This window comes from Aspergillus flavus, chromosome 1, assembly GCF_009017415.1.
Source record: "Aspergillus flavus chromosome 1, complete sequence".
Classification (NCBI taxonomy): Eukaryota; Fungi; Ascomycota; class Eurotiomycetes; order Eurotiales; family Aspergillaceae; genus Aspergillus; species Aspergillus flavus.
This window is the reverse complement of record NC_092406.1, coordinates 1,581,366-1,598,237: the sequence shown is the minus strand read 5'-3', so window position 1 is coordinate 1,598,237 and position 16,872 is coordinate 1,581,366. Positions and strand designations below refer to the sequence as shown.

Sequence of the window (16,872 nt, the reverse complement as noted above, 5' to 3'; positions counted from 1 at the left end):
ACCAGTCGTAGGATTTCCTCTCGTTGTTCGACTCCGTAAGGTAGTCATCCCTTCGTCTCCCCCCATCCCCCACCATCCCCCTCGCAGGCTTTCAGTCCGGTTGGAGCGGCGTTGGATGCATATACTTGTTTTGAGCGGCATTGTTTGATTTTGTTTGATTTTTGGTAAGTGTCTCCCCATGTGGTCGGGGGTTTTCTTTCTTTTTACTTTTCGGGTCGGTGTTGGTATCGCGGAAGCAATTACCCAAGCACATGTAATCAATGCGCTGTCCGATGAGAATCTTATTTCACTATTTCTTAACTCCCTCGGGGTATACTGATGAAGCATAGGCACTATCACGCCAGTATACCCCTTCCGCGCTTGAGTTTTTGTAATTGATGAACGTTACGACTGCCCTGCCTGAATCTAACCCGTCTCTCTGCCCTTGCGCAATTGGTCTCGACCACCATTATTGATACCCACCAATAGCGAGACCTGGAAGAAGAGGAATTCAAAAAGGAAAATGGAGGCATTATCACCGCGATCAACAAACCAAGTCATCAAGCCCAAGCCCATGGAGCGCAAAGTCTTAGATCGCAATGCTGCAGCTGCAGCTGCAGCTCAAAAGGCTGCATCCTCAAAGAACCATGCGCCACCGCCACCGTCATTGGTTGCAGAACCTGAAGAAGATGGGGAGCGATATTCGACAGGGGCATTTCTAGGTAAAGGAGGATTTGCTATCTGCTACGAGGGCACATTATTACGGAATCACCGCGTCTTTGCTATGAAGGTCGTCAGGTCAGAGATGGCACAGAAAAAAATGCAAGAAAAGGTACCTAGCGCACTCCTGCTGGACTGAAGGTTGATAGTTACTGATCGCGCCTCTGATAGTTTCGCACCGAGCTTCAAATCCATTCGAAAATGCGACACCCTCATATTGTCACCTTCCACCGAGCTTTTGCTTTTGAGAAATGTATATACGTGATCCTAGAGTTGTGTCCTAATGGATCGGTCATGGATATGGTTAAGAAGAGGAGGTCCCTCAGTTTACCGGAGGTGCGGCGGTTCATGATACAACTGTGCGGTGCGGTGAAATATTTGCATAAGCGGAATGTTGCACATCGCGACCTGAAGATGGGCAATCTTTTTCTTGACCAGAATATGGATATTAAAGTGGGAGACTTTGGCCTCGCAGCTATGATAATATCTGAAAAGGATGAGAAAAGAAGAAAAACCTTATGTGGAACGCCAAATTATATAGCCCCCGAAGTTCTTGATAAAAGTAAAGGAGGTCACACACAGAAGGTTGACATCTGGTCATTGGGTGTGATATGGTAAGTGGACTTTTTCTCTGACTGCTGACATGGAGATTCCGAAGCCGGGCTAAACGATTCTTCTAGCTTTGCAATGCTTACTGGATACCCGCCATTTCAGTCGAAGACCCAAGAAGAGATCTATAAGAAAGTCAGAAGTCTCACATACGTTTGGCCGAAGGACTCAGAATGTTCCAACCATATTCCAGAGGAAGCCAAGTCGCTTGTTAGCTCTTGTCTTAACCTTGCAGAAAATGAACGCCCAGATCCCGATGACATTGTCGAGCACCCTTTTTTCCATATGTACGAGGGTTGCATACCCAAAAGACTGGATCCGGCATGCTGCCTTGCCAAGCCAATATGGTTGAAGCCGGACGAACCTCGGGGAGATCGCATGATGTTTGGGAATAGCTTAGATTACGATGAGAAGCTTGCGAGTTACATAGAATATGTTGACGATCCGAACCAGCGGTACCCCATATGCAAGGCAGCCTTCTACAGTCTCTGTGGTGTGGGTCGAAAACCAGATGGCTCTGCCCGCAAGGCTGCTGGGAAAAACGCTTCCAAATCTGCGTTTGCTGAATGTCTAGTGGAAGAGGAGCGCGGCCTCCAGCCTGTGATTCCGCTGCCCGAAGACATTGTTTACAGATATCCTCATGCACCGGAAGGAGATTGGAGCATCCCTGAAGCGACTTTAGTAAGTCGTAGGGATGGCGCTCTACAAGACAATACGCTCCTCTCGTCTAGGAGCACTTTGTCCTTGCGAAGCAACTCGGTGTCGCTCACACGGACACAAGCGGCACTTGCTGCAGCCCAGCAGCGGCGCCAAGCGTCGCAGAGCCATGCTGCAACCCTTCGACAGCAGGCATCCATCGGTCGAGGCTCACTTCGAAAGATCACTGCTCTTTGCGATCCACCAGCCTTAACAACACCAGCTCTTCCTGAGGTGAGAGAGCTAGCCCTGGATGTTGGTCCTGTGCCTAGTGGTGGACTTGCCGAGAGGCCTATCCGCGCGCGACGTGGCGTGTCGGGGTCACTGCGTGACTCGGAGCGGAATACCGCATCGGTGGAGTCTAAAACTGGCCACGAAGCTGGTGTTTTGACTGTCGGCAAGACACGCTCGCAGTCCCGGCGTTTGGAAGCAGCGAACCAAGAATCAGCTGGCCTGCCTAATGCCAAAGAACGGTCGGCGCCTACCGCTCCCGAGAAGTTGCCGATCATTTCACGCCAGAGCTCTTTACGAGCGCCAACCAAGACCGAACCCAGAGACGCCCCGAACCACAAAGACAGCGGCAATTTGACCGCAAAGGATGAATTGGATGCTCAAAGCCGTCGCTTAGCAGCTGAAGCTCAGTCTCAACAATCGAGCCGATCCGGTAGCAAGGCATCTCCACCGGCTGGAAGTAAACCACGGTCCTCAATAGGGCTGCACCCTCTTTTCCATAAGGATGACTCGTGCGAACTCCTGCCCCGGTCCTCCGTCATTGATGTCAACGCCGACCTGCGGCACATGCTGGCCAACTTGGTTCCTTATTCATCTGCTCGGCGACGGACAGCTTCGAGGCGTGCGCCCCATACGTATGTCATTAAATGGGTGGACTATACCAACCGGTACGGAATTGGGTATGTTTTGGACGATGGAAGTGTCGGGTGTGTATTCAAGTCTGGTAATGGACAGCCAGCGAGTGGGGTTGTCATGCGCGATGGGGAAAAGCACATCCGACGCAAAGCCAGGCATCAGGAGCGAAAAGAGAATGGGGCATACGCCTACTCTGAAGCGGGACAACTTATCCCTCGCAATGGAAGGCTGGTCGAGTTCTACGAGAACTGTGACAATGAGTTGCCCGAGAATCGTGGTAGTATTCGTCGCGCCTTTGTCTCCCCTTCCGTGTTTGAACGGGAGAGTTCGTCTAGTTCCTCGTCTGGCCTTGTATACAAGGCCCGGTTGAATGCCAGTGTTGAATGCGCGCGGGCCGACGCCGAAAAGATCAAACGTGTCAAATTGGCACACCAATTTGGTGAATATATGATTGGATCTCTGGGAAGGAATGAAGCGTATCTCGAGGACCAGTTGCCACCGGACCATCATGGCCAATTTGTCAAATTCTACCAACGGTTTGGCAATGTAGGCGTCTGGGGGTTCGGTGATGGTGCCTTCCAGGTTAGTTTATCCTTTATTTTTTTTCTTTGCTTTCACTATTCCTTTTCCCCTGCTAATGCCCTAATCCTCTAGTTTAATTTCCCGGATCACACCAAAGTTGTCATCTCGCCCGGTCGCACCAGAAGCTCGTCACCATGGATTGACTTCTACCATCTCTCCCCGTCTGCTGCTCGTTACTTGAGTTCCAAGGGAAAAATGCACCCGTCTGGTTTCGATAGCCGATCCATGGCATCCGACGAGGCGGGCACATTCCTTAGTATCGCGTACGGCACTGGCACTACTCCCAAGGATGAGCGTCTTCGCGACATCCTGGAGGCGAATGCGTTTTTACCGAAGATTACTTTCATGAAGGCTGTCCTCAAAGGTTGGATTAAGCTTGGCCGCCTCGGTGAACGACCCTTAGACCAGCAATCTGCATCTGATGGGTTGTTCTGGGAGGGTGCCCAGGAAAGACCGCAATCGGGCGGAAGTGGCAGCAGATTTGTCTGGGTGACGGTAGGAGCACCTGGAGGGGACACCGAATATCGATCCGTTTCCCTAAAGAAGGCCGAGAACGAACCGGACGGCGAGATGGACGCGTTAAGAGAGCGACTGCGGAGGTTGGGGGTTCCATCGTAGCGATGGTCTATACTCATGACGACACGACTTGACTTGAACTTTTACGTGGCTAGTTTTCTGTATTCTCGTGGCATTTCGCATATATGTAGTGTTGATCCGTTGTTGACCGTTTTGCATTGACTACCCGGTGTTAATATTATAATTATATCGCTGATGTACAGTATGATACGCTTTCATCTTGTTGACTTTGAAGCCCTAATCTATAATCACCACCCAGGAATGAGAAGCATTATGTTGACCAACAAGATCAGGAGAATTAACTCTACAAACTCATCTCCACCCCCGAGATATGATCTATATCATTCGTCGACGAGTATCCGAGATTCTGACAGGCGGGTTTAGCTTCTGCACCAGAGAAAAGTCAATGTACGGTGAGCAAATCAGCAACTTGAACCGATATGACAGGCTGGATCCATGGGTTTCGCTTCGGCATTAACCAAAATCTTAGTGTTGCCGATCCATGCCCATTGTGATCCGATCGGCGGTGTTCTTGTCAAAGTGCAATTTGACCCTCGTGCGATTATGCTTTGGTCCTTGTTTTTGGTCCCCTTTTCGTTCAGCGAAGTTGCAAAGTGTCTCGTGAGGTTTAGTTGGCTGCTTGAATCCAATGTGACCAATGTCGCTGACATGCATGCAGTTACTTCTGATAGACTGGGCCTTATTCACGGCATTTCATCCCGGCATTAGCTCGAGCTAACTGCATATGAGCTCTGCTATCACGGTTCAATATCCAATTACCCATGGCGGATCCACAGGCGCCATCAAAATTTTAACCACTCACAGTTGTTTATGAGTGGCTGTGCCATGCCAGACGTATCTCAATTTCCCGTCCGCTCTCTTTGGCTATCGGGTAGCTTGCCAAAACCTTTCTCGATCTGCAGTGATTAGGGTCCAGCCGTGTGGGTATCCCTCCAAAGTTTGGCACGTTCGAACCTCTCTGCTTCAATGATTGGTTTTGATTCAGGTTCCTCTCCCTCTGTCACTCACGGTGTCCGTGCCACTTGCAGAAAAATGTGCCCCATCAAGCAGATTTTGGCTAGCTGAGTCTCACCGATTGGTAGGATCACGTAGGGAAGCCAGGGAAACAATGATTATTGCGACCCATACCCCGGGATTCTATTGGGAAAGTGGGAGCGTCCGTCCCCTGCATATATAGGGCCTCCCCCCAGCTTCGCTACGTGCGGCGCGCTTGCTCTAAAAAACACCTCCCATCACCATGACGAGCGAACAATACCCACATCGCGATGGCCTCGCAAGACGGCTGTTGGCTGCCTTCATTGGCAATCCGGACCCTGTTCTCCCCACAGCAGCTCATAGTGTACCCACGATGAATAACCACAGCGAAACAATGGGGCTGCCACCAGAAGTTCGAGCAAAGCGCCTCACAATTGCGAGAACGGAAGCAAACGCGCTGATTCCACCCAGCGACAAGCTTCTCGTCTTCCGTGCCCTCACAGGCATCGACAGCGTCCCGACATTGAATACACTCCACCACTATAACCGTACCGTGCCCAACGTCGGCATCTACGCACGAGTGGTCGAAGCAGAGCAAACCACCGCCAAGCGATACCGTTTCTACAGTATTCTCATCAACACCTGCCTGGCTGTGCAGATTGTCGTTGCCGCATCGCTCACAGCCCTCGGTGCCGCTTCAGGTCCACATTCCGCCGTGACTGCGTTCGGCGCCATCAACACCATTATGGCCGGAATCCTGACCTACCTGAAGGGATCCGGGTTGCCCGATCGACTGAAGCACTACCAGAATGAATGGCGCAATATCCGTGAATACATTGAACAACGAGAACGTGAATTTTGCTTGGATGGCTGCGAACTTGACGTACAAGAGGAGATTCAGTATATTGAGCACCTGTACGAAGGTGTAAAACGGGAGATCGAAGGAATGAACGGCGGCGGCGGCGAGAGTCGCGCGCCGATGCAACATGGCCAGTCCAATCGAAGATCATTCTTGCCTTCGCAATCGCGGAGCCAGGATGCTTCAGGTCCAAGTCCTGTGACGATTCCGGAACGGTCTTACGAAAAGATATGATATGGTTCACGTTGAAATGTGTATGTGCTGTGATGTAATGTGTGCTATATTAATTGATACTGTCCGTCCTTCAGCAGAGGCTATGTGTACGTGTACGTGTGCGTGTCCATCACGATATAGTCGGGAATCTAATGAACAACTGCAGTTCGCCTTTACCAGGGCACGCACTGCTTTGGATGTGTTTTAATATGAGAGATGACCTCGCCTTACAAGCAACCGCTTTATTCATACCATAGGCTCCGATCCGCCACCTGCTATTCTACCGTCAAGTGGCGGCAAATTAATCTTAATCACCGTCTTCGAGAACCGAGAAAAGGCCCTAGAACAAACACGCGCCTACACTGCAAAGAGAATACTACTATACCAACCTTACACTAATACCCTAGTCCATTAAATCCGACGCAAACTAAACCAGGAACAGCATTAACACAATCCTTTAATACGAATTATATTAACCCATCTTGGCATCGAACATCGAACAAAATAACCACACCACCAAAACCCACCTTACACCAATCCACCTCCCATCCAAACGAAGACAACAAAACCCAACATAAAAGCATACGAAGAGAATAAAAAAAGAAAAATGCCCCTAGAACTCCACCTCGCGATACCCCCAGACACACCAACCCTGGCGACCCTCTTCTTCACAACCTTCTCCGACGCCTTCAACACGAAACTCTTCCCCCGCACACCGGACGTGCACACCTGGTGGACACGCGCCTTAACAAAAGATATCGGGAACCCGCGCAAACGCCTCCTAAAAGTAATCGACACAGACGCTGACCCGGCCAGAAACGAGCCTACGATTGTGGGATTCGCGCTTTGGTCACTCCCTGCCCCGGTGTCCAATGCCCCAACAACGGAGTCTAAGACCGGGTCCGAGGAGATACAGACAGACGAACTCGAGGATGGACTCAGTCCGCCTTGGCCGGAGAGCTGTGACGGGGCGTTATGCGAGAGGTTCTTTGGTAGTAATTATGAGTGGCAGGTCAAGGTTATGGGGGATAAGAGGTATTATTGTATGTTCTTGTCCCTTTTTATTCTTCTTCTTTTGTCACTTTGAGGCTGTGGTGGTGGTGGTTTGGGTAGTCGTGCTGATTTGAATGCGATGGTAGCTTTGGATATTATAGGGACGCATCCTGCGGCGAGGAGAAGAGGCGTGGCGACGATGCTGGTTAATTGGGGATTGGAGAGAGCGAGGGAAGATGGATTGGAGGTGTATTTGTCTTCTACGCAAGAGGGGAGATTTGTTTATGAGAGATTGGGATTTGAGGTGAGGTCGACGGGGGAGGTGGATGGGTATGTGCAGGACTCCATGATTTGGGTTCCTTGATTCTTTTTTCTCCTGTTCCTTTTAATAATATGGGAGGGGATGTATTTATATTATAAGATCCCAGCTATACAATATATTTGTACAAGTAGTATCCAGTAGTGTATATATCGACACCAACCCACCAAAAAAGGAAATATCTCGGCCAACAATAGAACCCTAATCCAATCCTAAAACAAAGATAAAGAAGTCCAGTCTCGGGAATTTGATAAACCCAGCTTAGAAATCAATTCAATTGAACCTTCATTACAGTCCGATAAGGAAACCAACCCATTTAAACCAAAACCCCACTTTCCACAAAAGCCGCGTGCGATTCCCTCTCAATTGCGACATAGGCTACACTTTTCATATCATAGACAATCTCCCATTATATTTAGCACTGGAGCTGCAATTCCAGTTGCAATAAACAGTCAATAACCAGTACCAAAGTACCAATTCCAAACACCAAAGACAAGCAAAATGGGCGACGCAGCATTAGCACCCAAAGAACATCTACTGATAACCTTCATGCGGGACTTAGCCCCGGATCAACTGGAGGAGATCAAGGCTAAGTTCCCGGGGCTGGAGGTGTCGAGTGTGACGTTGAAGAGGGGGGAGGATATTCCTAGTGGTGAGTTATATCCTACAGTCTACCTATGTCTATCGGTATCAATATAAGTAAAGCTAATTATTGGATGTGTAATCATGCAGAACTAGCCAAGAAGGCATCTTACATTGTTACATTTACTAATCTCCCGAAACCCGAGGATGCTGGGAAGTATGTATATACAATACATTTATTAAATCCGCTTTTGCATATATATGCAGTCATGAAGCCAATTGTGAGGGAGACGATCGGATGATATTAACAGCTCTACAGTATTAAATTTATCCACTTCCTCTCCGCCGGCTTGGACCATGCTATCCAGCACCCCATCTTCAAGGAAACTGCTATCCCGTTGACAAGCAGCTCGGGGGTTCATGCGCCCCCGATCGCCGAGTGGACGGTCATGAACTGGCTCGTTCACACACGCAAGTATGCATACATGTACGAAGGGCAGAAGAAGCATGAATGGCGCGATAGCAATAGCGGGTATTTTCAGGGTGTGCACGATCAAGTAGGGAAACGGGTTGGGATATTGGGGTATGGGAGTATTGGACGGCAGAGTATGTTCTTCTCTTCTCTTTTTTCTATCTATCTTTTTGCATTCATACATCTACCCCTAAGAATACCCAACATAAACAAGAACCCAGCTAACAAGAGATAAACACCAGTCGGCCGCGTATCCCATGCCCTAGGCATGAAAGTCTACGCCTACACAGCCTCACCACGCCCAACCCCATCCTCACGCCACGACAACGGCTTCATCGTCCCCAACACAGGCGACAAAGAAGGCACAATCCCCATTTCCTGGCACCACGGAACCGACAAAGCATCCATCCGCGAATTCCTCGCTCTCGGTCTCGACCATCTCGTCATCTCGCTTCCGCTGACACCGCAAACGACGCATCTTCTCGGGGCAGAGGAATTCGCGCTCTTGGCGGCTAGTCAGGGATCGAAAGGGGCGAAGCCGTATTTGACGAATATATCGCGTGGGAAGGTTCTTGATCAGGAGGCGTTGATTGGGGCGTTGAAATCGGGTGATTTGAGTGGTGCGGCGTTGGATGTTACGGATCCTGAGCCGCTGCCTGCTGGGCATCCGTTGTGGGATGCTCCGAATGTGCAGATTAGTCCTCATGTGAGTTCTTTGGGGGTGGAGTATTTTCCGAGGTCGTTGGATATCGTTAAGGAGAATGTGGGGAGGGTGAAGAGGGGGGAGGAGTTGTTGAATGTCTATAAGAGAGGGAAGGGGTATTGATTTTCTTTCTTTCATTCTTTTCCATGTATGTTAGTAGGGTGGTTATGGTGTGGCTTGGAAGTTGTTTTTCAATATAAGTCATGAGCGTGTTTTAGGTTAAGCCTGGGACATTGTATGTTTTGGAATAAATTCGTAACGTATACATTATGAATATACTGCAATACTAGATGATTGGATACTAACATCATTGCAAGGCCCATCCCCGAATAGCCTCTTCTAAAACAACACCGACCAATCCACTGCCGACAACAGCCCAGGTCCACGGGTTCGCCAATTCAGACAGGCTAGGCCAGAAGCTGTTCTTCTCGCGACGCCATGTCTGCAGTTGCTGATATTTGTGCGGGTCTTGCTCCTTGTACCGGGCCTCCTGGCTGGCTTCATTTTGCTTGTCACCACCCACGAAGCGGAGGTAGATGTAGTTGGCGACAGGACCCAGAAGCACAAGGGGGTTGAAGGTGTTCGCGGCGTTGAGGATGACGAAGGAGATATGCACCAAAGCGTCACCCAAGTAGCTATGACCCCGTTAGAAACAGTCGTTCATTTTACGGTAGGAATTAAGCTTATGAGACGACTTACTTCGGATGACGAACGATACTCCAGACACCGTGACGGCACAGATCAGTCCGTTCCTGGCGGTGCAGTTCCAGCTGGCAGTCGGCCATAGCTTCCATAGCGAAACCAGCGCTGAAGAGTGCTACACCGAGACCGCGAATGGTTGCGGCAGTGTCAGTGTCTAAATTCAAAGACGACCCAGTTAACCGGAAAGGCAGAGTGAACGGAAGAGTTATAAGAGTTAAGAAAACAGCCTCGGGAAGGAACTGCTTTAAGAAAGCGGATTTCCAGAATCCAGGTTCCTTCGACTTCATCTCATCATATCTTGGATCGTCTTTGCCACGGGTAATGGTTCTCTTTGAGATGCGGTAGAACAGTCGGGTACCCCAGATCGTCACGCAGCTGAGTAGCACTTTCTCGGTCCAGGGGATAGCTTTCCACGCGGTTGAGAAAGAAACATTTTCATAGAACATCTGACGGCCAACGGCGCTCCACCAGGCGTTGATCACTTGACTTGATGGCCAGCACCAATCCTTGATCTCGCCCTTGTCGGTAGTTTTAGCTGCGATAAAAGACGCGATTGAGAGTCCGGTGTGCAAGGTGAATGAGGGGAGGATGGTCGATTTGAAGATGCCGACATCGCCGGCCGTTAAGCCCAGCCTGGGCTTTTGCCCGGCTAATTGGTCAATTGTTCGGTCGATGTCGACCACAGGCTTTTTTGAGCCGTAGATATCCATATTTGCGAATTGGACGCAATTGACTCCGAAAAAGAGAATGGGTCATGGTTGGTTTTATAGCTGCTGTGTAGGGGTTGATGTCATAGTTTTGTAACGATTTAGTGACGTTCGGATTGCCGAATATGGTAACCCCGCCGGAGATGGTCTTGCATAGTCCAGAGTTTGACTTGTTTTAAAGTGATCCACCTTCTTGGTGTATTTGAAAACTCTCAATAAGGTAAACAGGAACATAAACATATTATGTATGTATGCATAACCGCCTCGCTTGAGTCGCCTTGACAAGGGATTAGAAATTTGTTATGCTGTGGCTTCCATGCACGACATGAATAAGATGCATTAATTATGACTATTCTTCGTCTCGGCCAAGGCCGAAAAGTCAAATCGAGGAGTAGGCTCTCCAGATCCCTCTTTTGCTTTGTACTTGCTCTTGATAAGGCCGGACAATCTAGAAGTCCATAATTCAACGAGATCAGATTGTAGATCACAAGCAGAAAATGCTTCAAAATCCTCTCCACATTGGGTATATAAATCGCTCTTGAATACTTCCTTTGATAATATTGCAAGGACCGGGAGCGTCGTAGATAAATTGATTCCTATATCGTGCAATTCATGGCCTTCTGGTATTTTTTCGAATGGTAATTTGCTCGTGTTAATACGCCGAATCTTGTTATCTTTCGGTGCTTCGTCCTGTCGGCTTGCATCCTGATGTCGTATGAGGTATGATCTTGGGTCATGGGGGTTTAAGATTTGGTTTGTCGTAACCTCTGCGGAGGTTAGTGAATTCAAGTTGTGAGTGGATTCATTGGATTCGGGACGCAGAGCAGCACGCGCGGCAAGGTACCTGCTCAAATGCGGCGAGTTAGTCGAAGCAGGCGGTTTTGGGCGGCCCTTGATAATCTCCCTTCGTCTCTGGATGGCTTCTTTCTTTCGATGCTCGAAATCAAGAGCGGTCTCCAAATCGGATTTTGGACCGTCTTTAGCGAGACTATGCAGTCTGGAAGACCATTGTTCAAGAACCGGAAATTCTTGACGCCGTTCTCTTACGTCCGAAGCTGGACCCTGCGGCGCTACCATAGAAATAGAATTTTGGGGTTGAGTGCTCGAGAAAGCTGAACTCTCGGGGGTACTGGTAACGGAGCCTCTCCGAATGGGTATTGTGCGGCTTGTGGTTTCACATGACTCGGGCGAAGACTGCTCCTGAGAACGAAAGCGTTCATGCGCTAGTTGACTCAACGAAGGTTCCTGCTGATTGTCATCCGACGGCTCCTCAGTAGCTAGCCGGGCGAGTGCCACTTGAGTAGTCTTCCCGAACCAAGTGTCCAGCGCTCCGTTACCATACTTTTCCTTGGCTCGTTGCCTTGAAGCCCTTGTGGCCTCATCGCAACCACGACTTGTGGGAGACGCCTGGGTTGCCAGAAAGGATCGTGAGTCTGGAGGAGAGCTCGACGCTGAAGGAGTTGATGAGGTTGGACTGGGTAAAAAGGAGCCTGCCGAGTACCGTCGTGGCGTTTCTTGTGACCCTCTGCGTCTTTTATATACGTGGGCATGGTCATTCATGGGCAGCCGCTGGACTGTTGTAGTTCGGGTTTGGCTTTCACTGGATTTGCGAAATGGGGCGTGGAACCTTGTTATAGACCAAGGATTCAAGAACCCTTGATCAGTAGACCCTCTGCGGCTCTCGGTACTCGATGCTTTATTTATCTGAGAAGAGGCTGAGCACTGGCCGTTTACAACGTGCAAGGAAGGCGAAGGGTCTGCTGACTGAGCAAGGGAGCGAGCCGTGACAAAGCGAGGCGTACAAGATTCCGAGTTCGTATCCACAGATGGCGAGTCTTTAGATGGGCTTTTTCGAGCCAAAAGGAGGTCAAACGCGTCGTTATCTGATACCGCACCTTTCCCTTTTGTAGAATTCGGTCCCTTCTTGAGATGTGGTTCCCTCTCGCCGTACATACTCCGAAAGAGGTCCTCCACAAGCGAAATTAGTCTTTGTGAATCTTCGAATAGAACATCATCTTTTGCCGGCTCTATATTGACGTCATAGCTTCCTTGAGGGCATTGAATGTGCAAGCAGAGGAATGGGTCAGTTATGGACGGACTGCTCTCACTGCGGGAAAGAGCCGATCGAAGATATGATTTATATAACTTGGAAATGTCTTGCCCTATGCCTCGAGAGCTGGATATGGGTCTGCCATCGATAGCTAGGAACTGGCCAGCGTTGCTTAATTTTGTGCAATCTACTATTGTTAGCCATGCTCTCAGAGGGAGGGCAATGTAAGATACCGGTGTCAAGATCCAGCAGTAGGGCGAGAAGCCCAACCTCGGATGTATGTTCCTCTTGGGGATGTTCGGAGTTTACATTGTGTTCTGAAGGCCATTTCTTCAAGACGCAGCTGGAAGTGACATCAGTGCCGGCAATCTTCAATGCTGCGTCGGTGATCATTGCATCCCGCCCAGGGGCGTAGATCCAATTATTGTTTTCGTTTTTTGCCTTTAAAACCTTTAATGAAAGCCTTTTTGAGGGCTGTGCCATAGCATATATCTGTATAAGTTTTTTGATCCGTGCTAAAGTCTTCACCGCACTCTTCAAAGCTGATTGTCTTCGAACAGGTATGTGCTTGAAAAGATCAGTTATACGAACTGTTGTACCCACAGGATGTGATGCACGCTGAGAGCTTCATAAACGAGTAATTAGCTTCACGGAAATAATTGCCTGAATAGTATCCGTACCTGATAAGCTCTCCATTTCTTCCATACTTGATCGAGGTGCCAACCATCTCTGCCTCCACCCGAGTGGTGATAGTCACACCACCTGATACTTCGGCAGCGCTGGCAAGAGCTTCCCCTCTAAATCCTAACGACTTCCCCCCAAGGGTCCGAAGATCTTCAACCGTCTGGATCTTGCTAGTAAATGTGCGCTTGCAAACGAGAGCATGGTCATCTGAAGAGATTCCATGTCCGTTATCTTTTACTTGAATCACGTCAACTGCGTTCGAAGAAATCTCAATGCCTATAGAAGTCGCAGAAGCATCTAAGGCATTGTCTAGCAGCTCTTTCACAACCGAGCACGGGTCCGCTATTACAGATGTTGAGCCAATCGCTCGGACAGTGGTCGGGGGAAGAGCCGTGATCGGCATCTTTAGAGATTGTACTTATGCAAACGAGAGACCATTGCTCCTATAAAATCGACGGAGACAATGTTGAAGTATGATAAGAATTGTAGTATATAGATGGAATAAATAAGTGGCATGTTATGAGGAGGATTGATCCTCATGTCAAGAAGGGAAGCAAATCAAGGATACTAACAACCGAGTATTTCCACGCACATGATTGGCACACGCCACGTGAGCAGATATTAGTCAGCGAATTCTGGGCCATTCCTTCCGAACATTATTGTGGAAGACATATCAACAATGTTCCAACTCCAACGATACGCTGGATTTTGCGCCAGATCATGACTTGAAAGCAGGATGCTTTGCTCTTCGTTCCATATATCGCGACTCGCGATTCCATCGGTTTGTGCGTTGATCAGTTTCCTCGCATACACGTCGCAGTATTTCTTCAAGTATTTCGAGCCGGCACCGCTCAGGGAGCAGGAATTATGGCGCATTAACATCTTCGCCCTTTGTATCTGGATAAGCTACTATCGAGCTTGCACTGTAGACCCAGGACGTGTTCCTAGAGACTGGAGGCCTCGAGACGGCAAGCAACTGGAAGCCGACCGTGCTAGTGGCCGACAACGATGGTGCCGTAGATGTGAAGCCTTCAAGCCACCACGAGCACATCATTGCAAGACATGCCAGAGGTAGGCGATGCACGTAATATAATTTGAGATACGATAGCGAACTAACTTCGTGCGATAGATGTATTCCCAAAATGGACCACCACTGCCCGTGGACGGCAAACTGTGTTTCGCATTTCACATTCCCTCACTTCATGCGCTTTCTGTTTTACGCAGTTGTGGGCATGAGTTACCTCGAAACGCTCCTATTTGAAAGAGCGTCGATTGTGTGGGCATCGAGGAACCTTCCTAGCGTAAGAAGAGGATCGTTCCGATAATCCACCTTGCGCTGACAGTCGTCTCTTAGTACCTGGGTCCAAGCGTAGTGCAGCTAGGCCATTTGTTTGTTCTCTTTGTTGTAAACAGCCTGACTGTTTTTATGCTATTTATACTTCTCGTGCGGACTCTTTGGTCGCTTGGTGCTAATACTACTACCATTGAGTCATGGGAGATTGAGAGACACGAAACATTGTTGCGACGAGCCCGCCATTATGGTGGGTATCTGGAGGGCCCTGGCGGGGTCCGTGTGCGCATAAAGAGACAAGAATTTCCGTACGACATTGGAATCTGGTCAAATATTAGAGAAGGAATGGGCGGGAGTTCAAATGTTGGTCACCTTGGCTTGAGCTTCCAGGCGTCGCTGACAGGATGAGATTAGGTCTTAAGCTGGTTTTGGCCACTTGCAAGAACACCAGACCGTAGTACAGGGCTGGAATACGAGGTCAATGGATTCGAAGGTTAGTAATCACCAATGCCGGGTCGTCCATGACTCAAATTAGCCAATAATTGAGGACTAATTGGCGTTAGATCTCCATGTCTCGTGGCCGCCACCGGATCCAGATCGTATTCCTCTGCCACCCAGAGACGTCAGCGATGGTGTTGCCTTCACTGGCGCCGAAGGCTCCAGCTATGATGTCCAGGCATTTAAACAAAGAAAGGCAGAGGACCTTAGACGCCAAGCGGGGTTGGAAATCGAGCGCCGTAAGCGTTTCCATCAACGGCTGGCGGAAAATTCAGAGGATGAGTCGCAACAATCCGATGGTCCCAATGAAAAGGGATCCGACTATGGTGAAGAAGGTTGGAGAAACTCAGAAGGTGAACGGCTACGTGATTTCGGCGTCGACGAAGATATTGAATTCTATGACGAAGAAGACCTTCCTCTGGGCGTACTGATCCAACGGAGAGCCCAGGCTGCCCTCAAGGAGCTGAAATGAGAGTACCAATGCGCCAAATCCATCGGAACTTTGGTCATTTGCGATCCTAGCCGGAGCCACTTGAGCGGATACATTACTTAGCATAGCATAGCAACAATAGCAACTATAGATTAGTTATTCACTTAGTTGGCGTCCCAGAGTGACGACAGTAACTCTATATATAAAAACACCACCAAAAGCTAGGCACTCGCCCAAACGATATGTGTATCAGGCATCATGTTAATGCCGACCATTATACTTCCTCCGTCCGATAAGGAGTCGGAAACAAAGTCAAGCCCCCAGTCGAGCCACAACTTCCACGATTAGTGCTCATACGAATCAGCCCCGGACGCGGACTAGCCACCAACTCAGGATCCGAGAAATAAGCACTATGAGCCCGCTCCAAATGATGAGCCGAAGGCACCGAGCCCCTCGACCTCCGCTGACTTTGCATCCAGCCGCGACCCATAATAGCCACATCCGACATATGCAACGAATCGTAGATCGCCGGCTTAAATTTCCTCCTCGAGAGCCCTGACTCCCCCGCCTGATCCGACCCAGCCTGTCCCTGACGAGAAGCCGAAGGCGACGTCTGCGAACCCTTCCCATGCGCCCGCTTCATCTGCACAATAGCCGTATAGATAACCGGTGCAGCGGCACAGACATGCGCCATAGCTGCCTCGACGCAGCTAAGCAGGAACGCAGGGGCTTGGGTATATGGTGGATCGTAGTATGTTCCTATTTTGCCGAGCGCGGGCATGCGTGCGGATGCTATTGCGATTACTCTGTTTCATTATTTGCTTCTGGTTAATATGATATATTGCTTGTGGGATACTCGGTGGGGGAGAGGGAAGGGTTGTATATACATCACACCAACACTGAAGACGGAGATAAGGGCGATTTTCTTTCTCCGGGAGACGTGGAGGGTTCGGAGGACTGGGAGGGGGAGGATTAGAATTGACACTTCGGTGATGATGTTTATGGAGGCGTTGGCGTAGGCTATCGTTGCGATCTTGAGACAGCGGGGGTTATCGATGTTGTAATCCCATGCGGCGCGGAAGGGCTTGCATTGCCAGATTACCATGGGTGTGGTGACTAGGAGGGATATAGTTAGGAAGGCGATGCAGAGGAAGTCGAATCTCCGGAATAGGATGATTGGGAAGATGCGGAGGTAGAGGAGTAGGATGGACATTTTGACGAAGAAGATGGTGAAGGGCCAGAAGACTTGGCACATGTACCCTGACGCAACCCCATTGTTTAGTGTTATAGTGTGTGTGTGTGTGTGTGTATTGTTAAGAAGTTGTGATGCTTACACCAGAAGAA

The 16,872-nt window shown here is 49.4% G+C and overlaps 8 protein-coding genes across 8 annotated transcripts; 5 read left to right on the top strand and 3 right to left on the bottom strand.

Annotated features, from left to right (window-relative positions):
* Positions 1-502: 502 nt before the first annotated feature.
* F9C07_607 (putative serine/threonine protein kinase) lies at positions 503-4,071 on the top strand (the record flags this gene model as incomplete). The annotated part of the gene is made up of 4 exons (XM_041288729.2): positions 503-811; positions 871-1,313; positions 1,380-3,453; positions 3,526-4,071. The coding sequence occupies 4 exons, from the start codon at positions 503-505 to the stop codon at positions 4,069-4,071; spliced, it is 3,372 nt and encodes a 1,123-aa protein (XP_041141294.2).
* Positions 4,072-5,287: 1,216 nt separating this feature from the next.
* On the top strand, positions 5,288-6,118 carry F9C07_606 (uncharacterized protein; the record flags this gene model as incomplete). Its single annotated transcript, XM_041284272.1, has 1 exon — positions 5,288-6,118. One exon carries the CDS (start codon positions 5,288-5,290, stop codon positions 6,116-6,118), a length of 831 nt encoding a protein of 276 aa, XP_041141295.1.
* A 495-nt stretch (positions 6,119-6,613) lies between these two features.
* F9C07_605 (uncharacterized protein) lies at positions 6,614-7,465 on the top strand. Its single transcript, XM_071511425.1, has 2 exons — positions 6,614-7,140; positions 7,237-7,465. Exons 1-2 carry the CDS (start codon positions 6,705-6,707, stop codon positions 7,452-7,454), a joined length of 654 nt encoding a protein of 217 aa, XP_071365591.1. The 5' UTR covers positions 6,614-6,704; the 3' UTR covers positions 7,455-7,465.
* Positions 7,466-7,910: 445 nt separating this feature from the next.
* Positions 7,911-9,289, top strand: F9C07_2227460 (phosphoglycerate dehydrogenase; the record flags this gene model as incomplete). Its single annotated transcript, XM_041284279.1, has 4 exons — positions 7,911-8,061; positions 8,142-8,208; positions 8,311-8,597; positions 8,706-9,289. 4 exons carry the CDS (start codon positions 7,911-7,913, stop codon positions 9,287-9,289), a joined length of 1,089 nt encoding a protein of 362 aa, XP_041141297.1.
* A 184-nt stretch (positions 9,290-9,473) lies between these two features.
* On the bottom strand, positions 9,474-10,578 carry F9C07_603 (DUF1295 domain protein; the record flags this gene model as incomplete). Its single annotated transcript, XM_041288740.1, has 2 exons — positions 9,474-9,801; positions 9,866-10,578. 2 exons carry the CDS (start codon positions 10,576-10,578, stop codon positions 9,474-9,476), a joined length of 1,041 nt encoding a protein of 346 aa, XP_041141298.1.
* A 168-nt stretch (positions 10,579-10,746) lies between these two features.
* F9C07_1034099 (DNA mismatch repair protein) lies at positions 10,747-13,971 on the bottom strand. The gene is made up of 3 exons (XM_041288741.2): positions 13,306-13,971; positions 12,859-13,250; positions 10,747-12,812 (listed from the first exon to the last, which is right to left on the bottom strand). Exons 1-3 carry the CDS (start codon positions 13,710-13,712, stop codon positions 10,915-10,917), a joined length of 2,697 nt encoding a protein of 898 aa, XP_041141299.1. The 5' UTR covers positions 13,713-13,971; the 3' UTR covers positions 10,747-10,914.
* Positions 13,972-14,045: 74 nt separating this feature from the next.
* Positions 14,046-15,570, top strand: F9C07_601 (putative zinc finger protein DHHC domain-containing protein; the record flags this gene model as incomplete). Its single annotated transcript, XM_041288731.1, has 5 exons — positions 14,046-14,380; positions 14,439-14,610; positions 14,664-14,963; positions 15,015-15,093; positions 15,164-15,570. The coding sequence occupies 5 exons, from the start codon at positions 14,046-14,048 to the stop codon at positions 15,568-15,570; spliced, it is 1,293 nt and encodes a 430-aa protein (XP_041141300.1).
* A 126-nt stretch (positions 15,571-15,696) lies between these two features.
* On the bottom strand, positions 15,697-16,760 carry F9C07_2279005 (uncharacterized protein). The gene is made up of 2 exons (XM_041284287.2): positions 16,416-16,760; positions 15,697-16,334 (listed from the first exon to the last, which is right to left on the bottom strand). Exons 1-2 carry the CDS (start codon positions 16,739-16,741, stop codon positions 15,803-15,805), a joined length of 858 nt encoding a protein of 285 aa, XP_041141301.2. The 5' UTR covers positions 16,742-16,760; the 3' UTR covers positions 15,697-15,802.
* Positions 16,761-16,872: the final 112 nt, after the last annotated feature.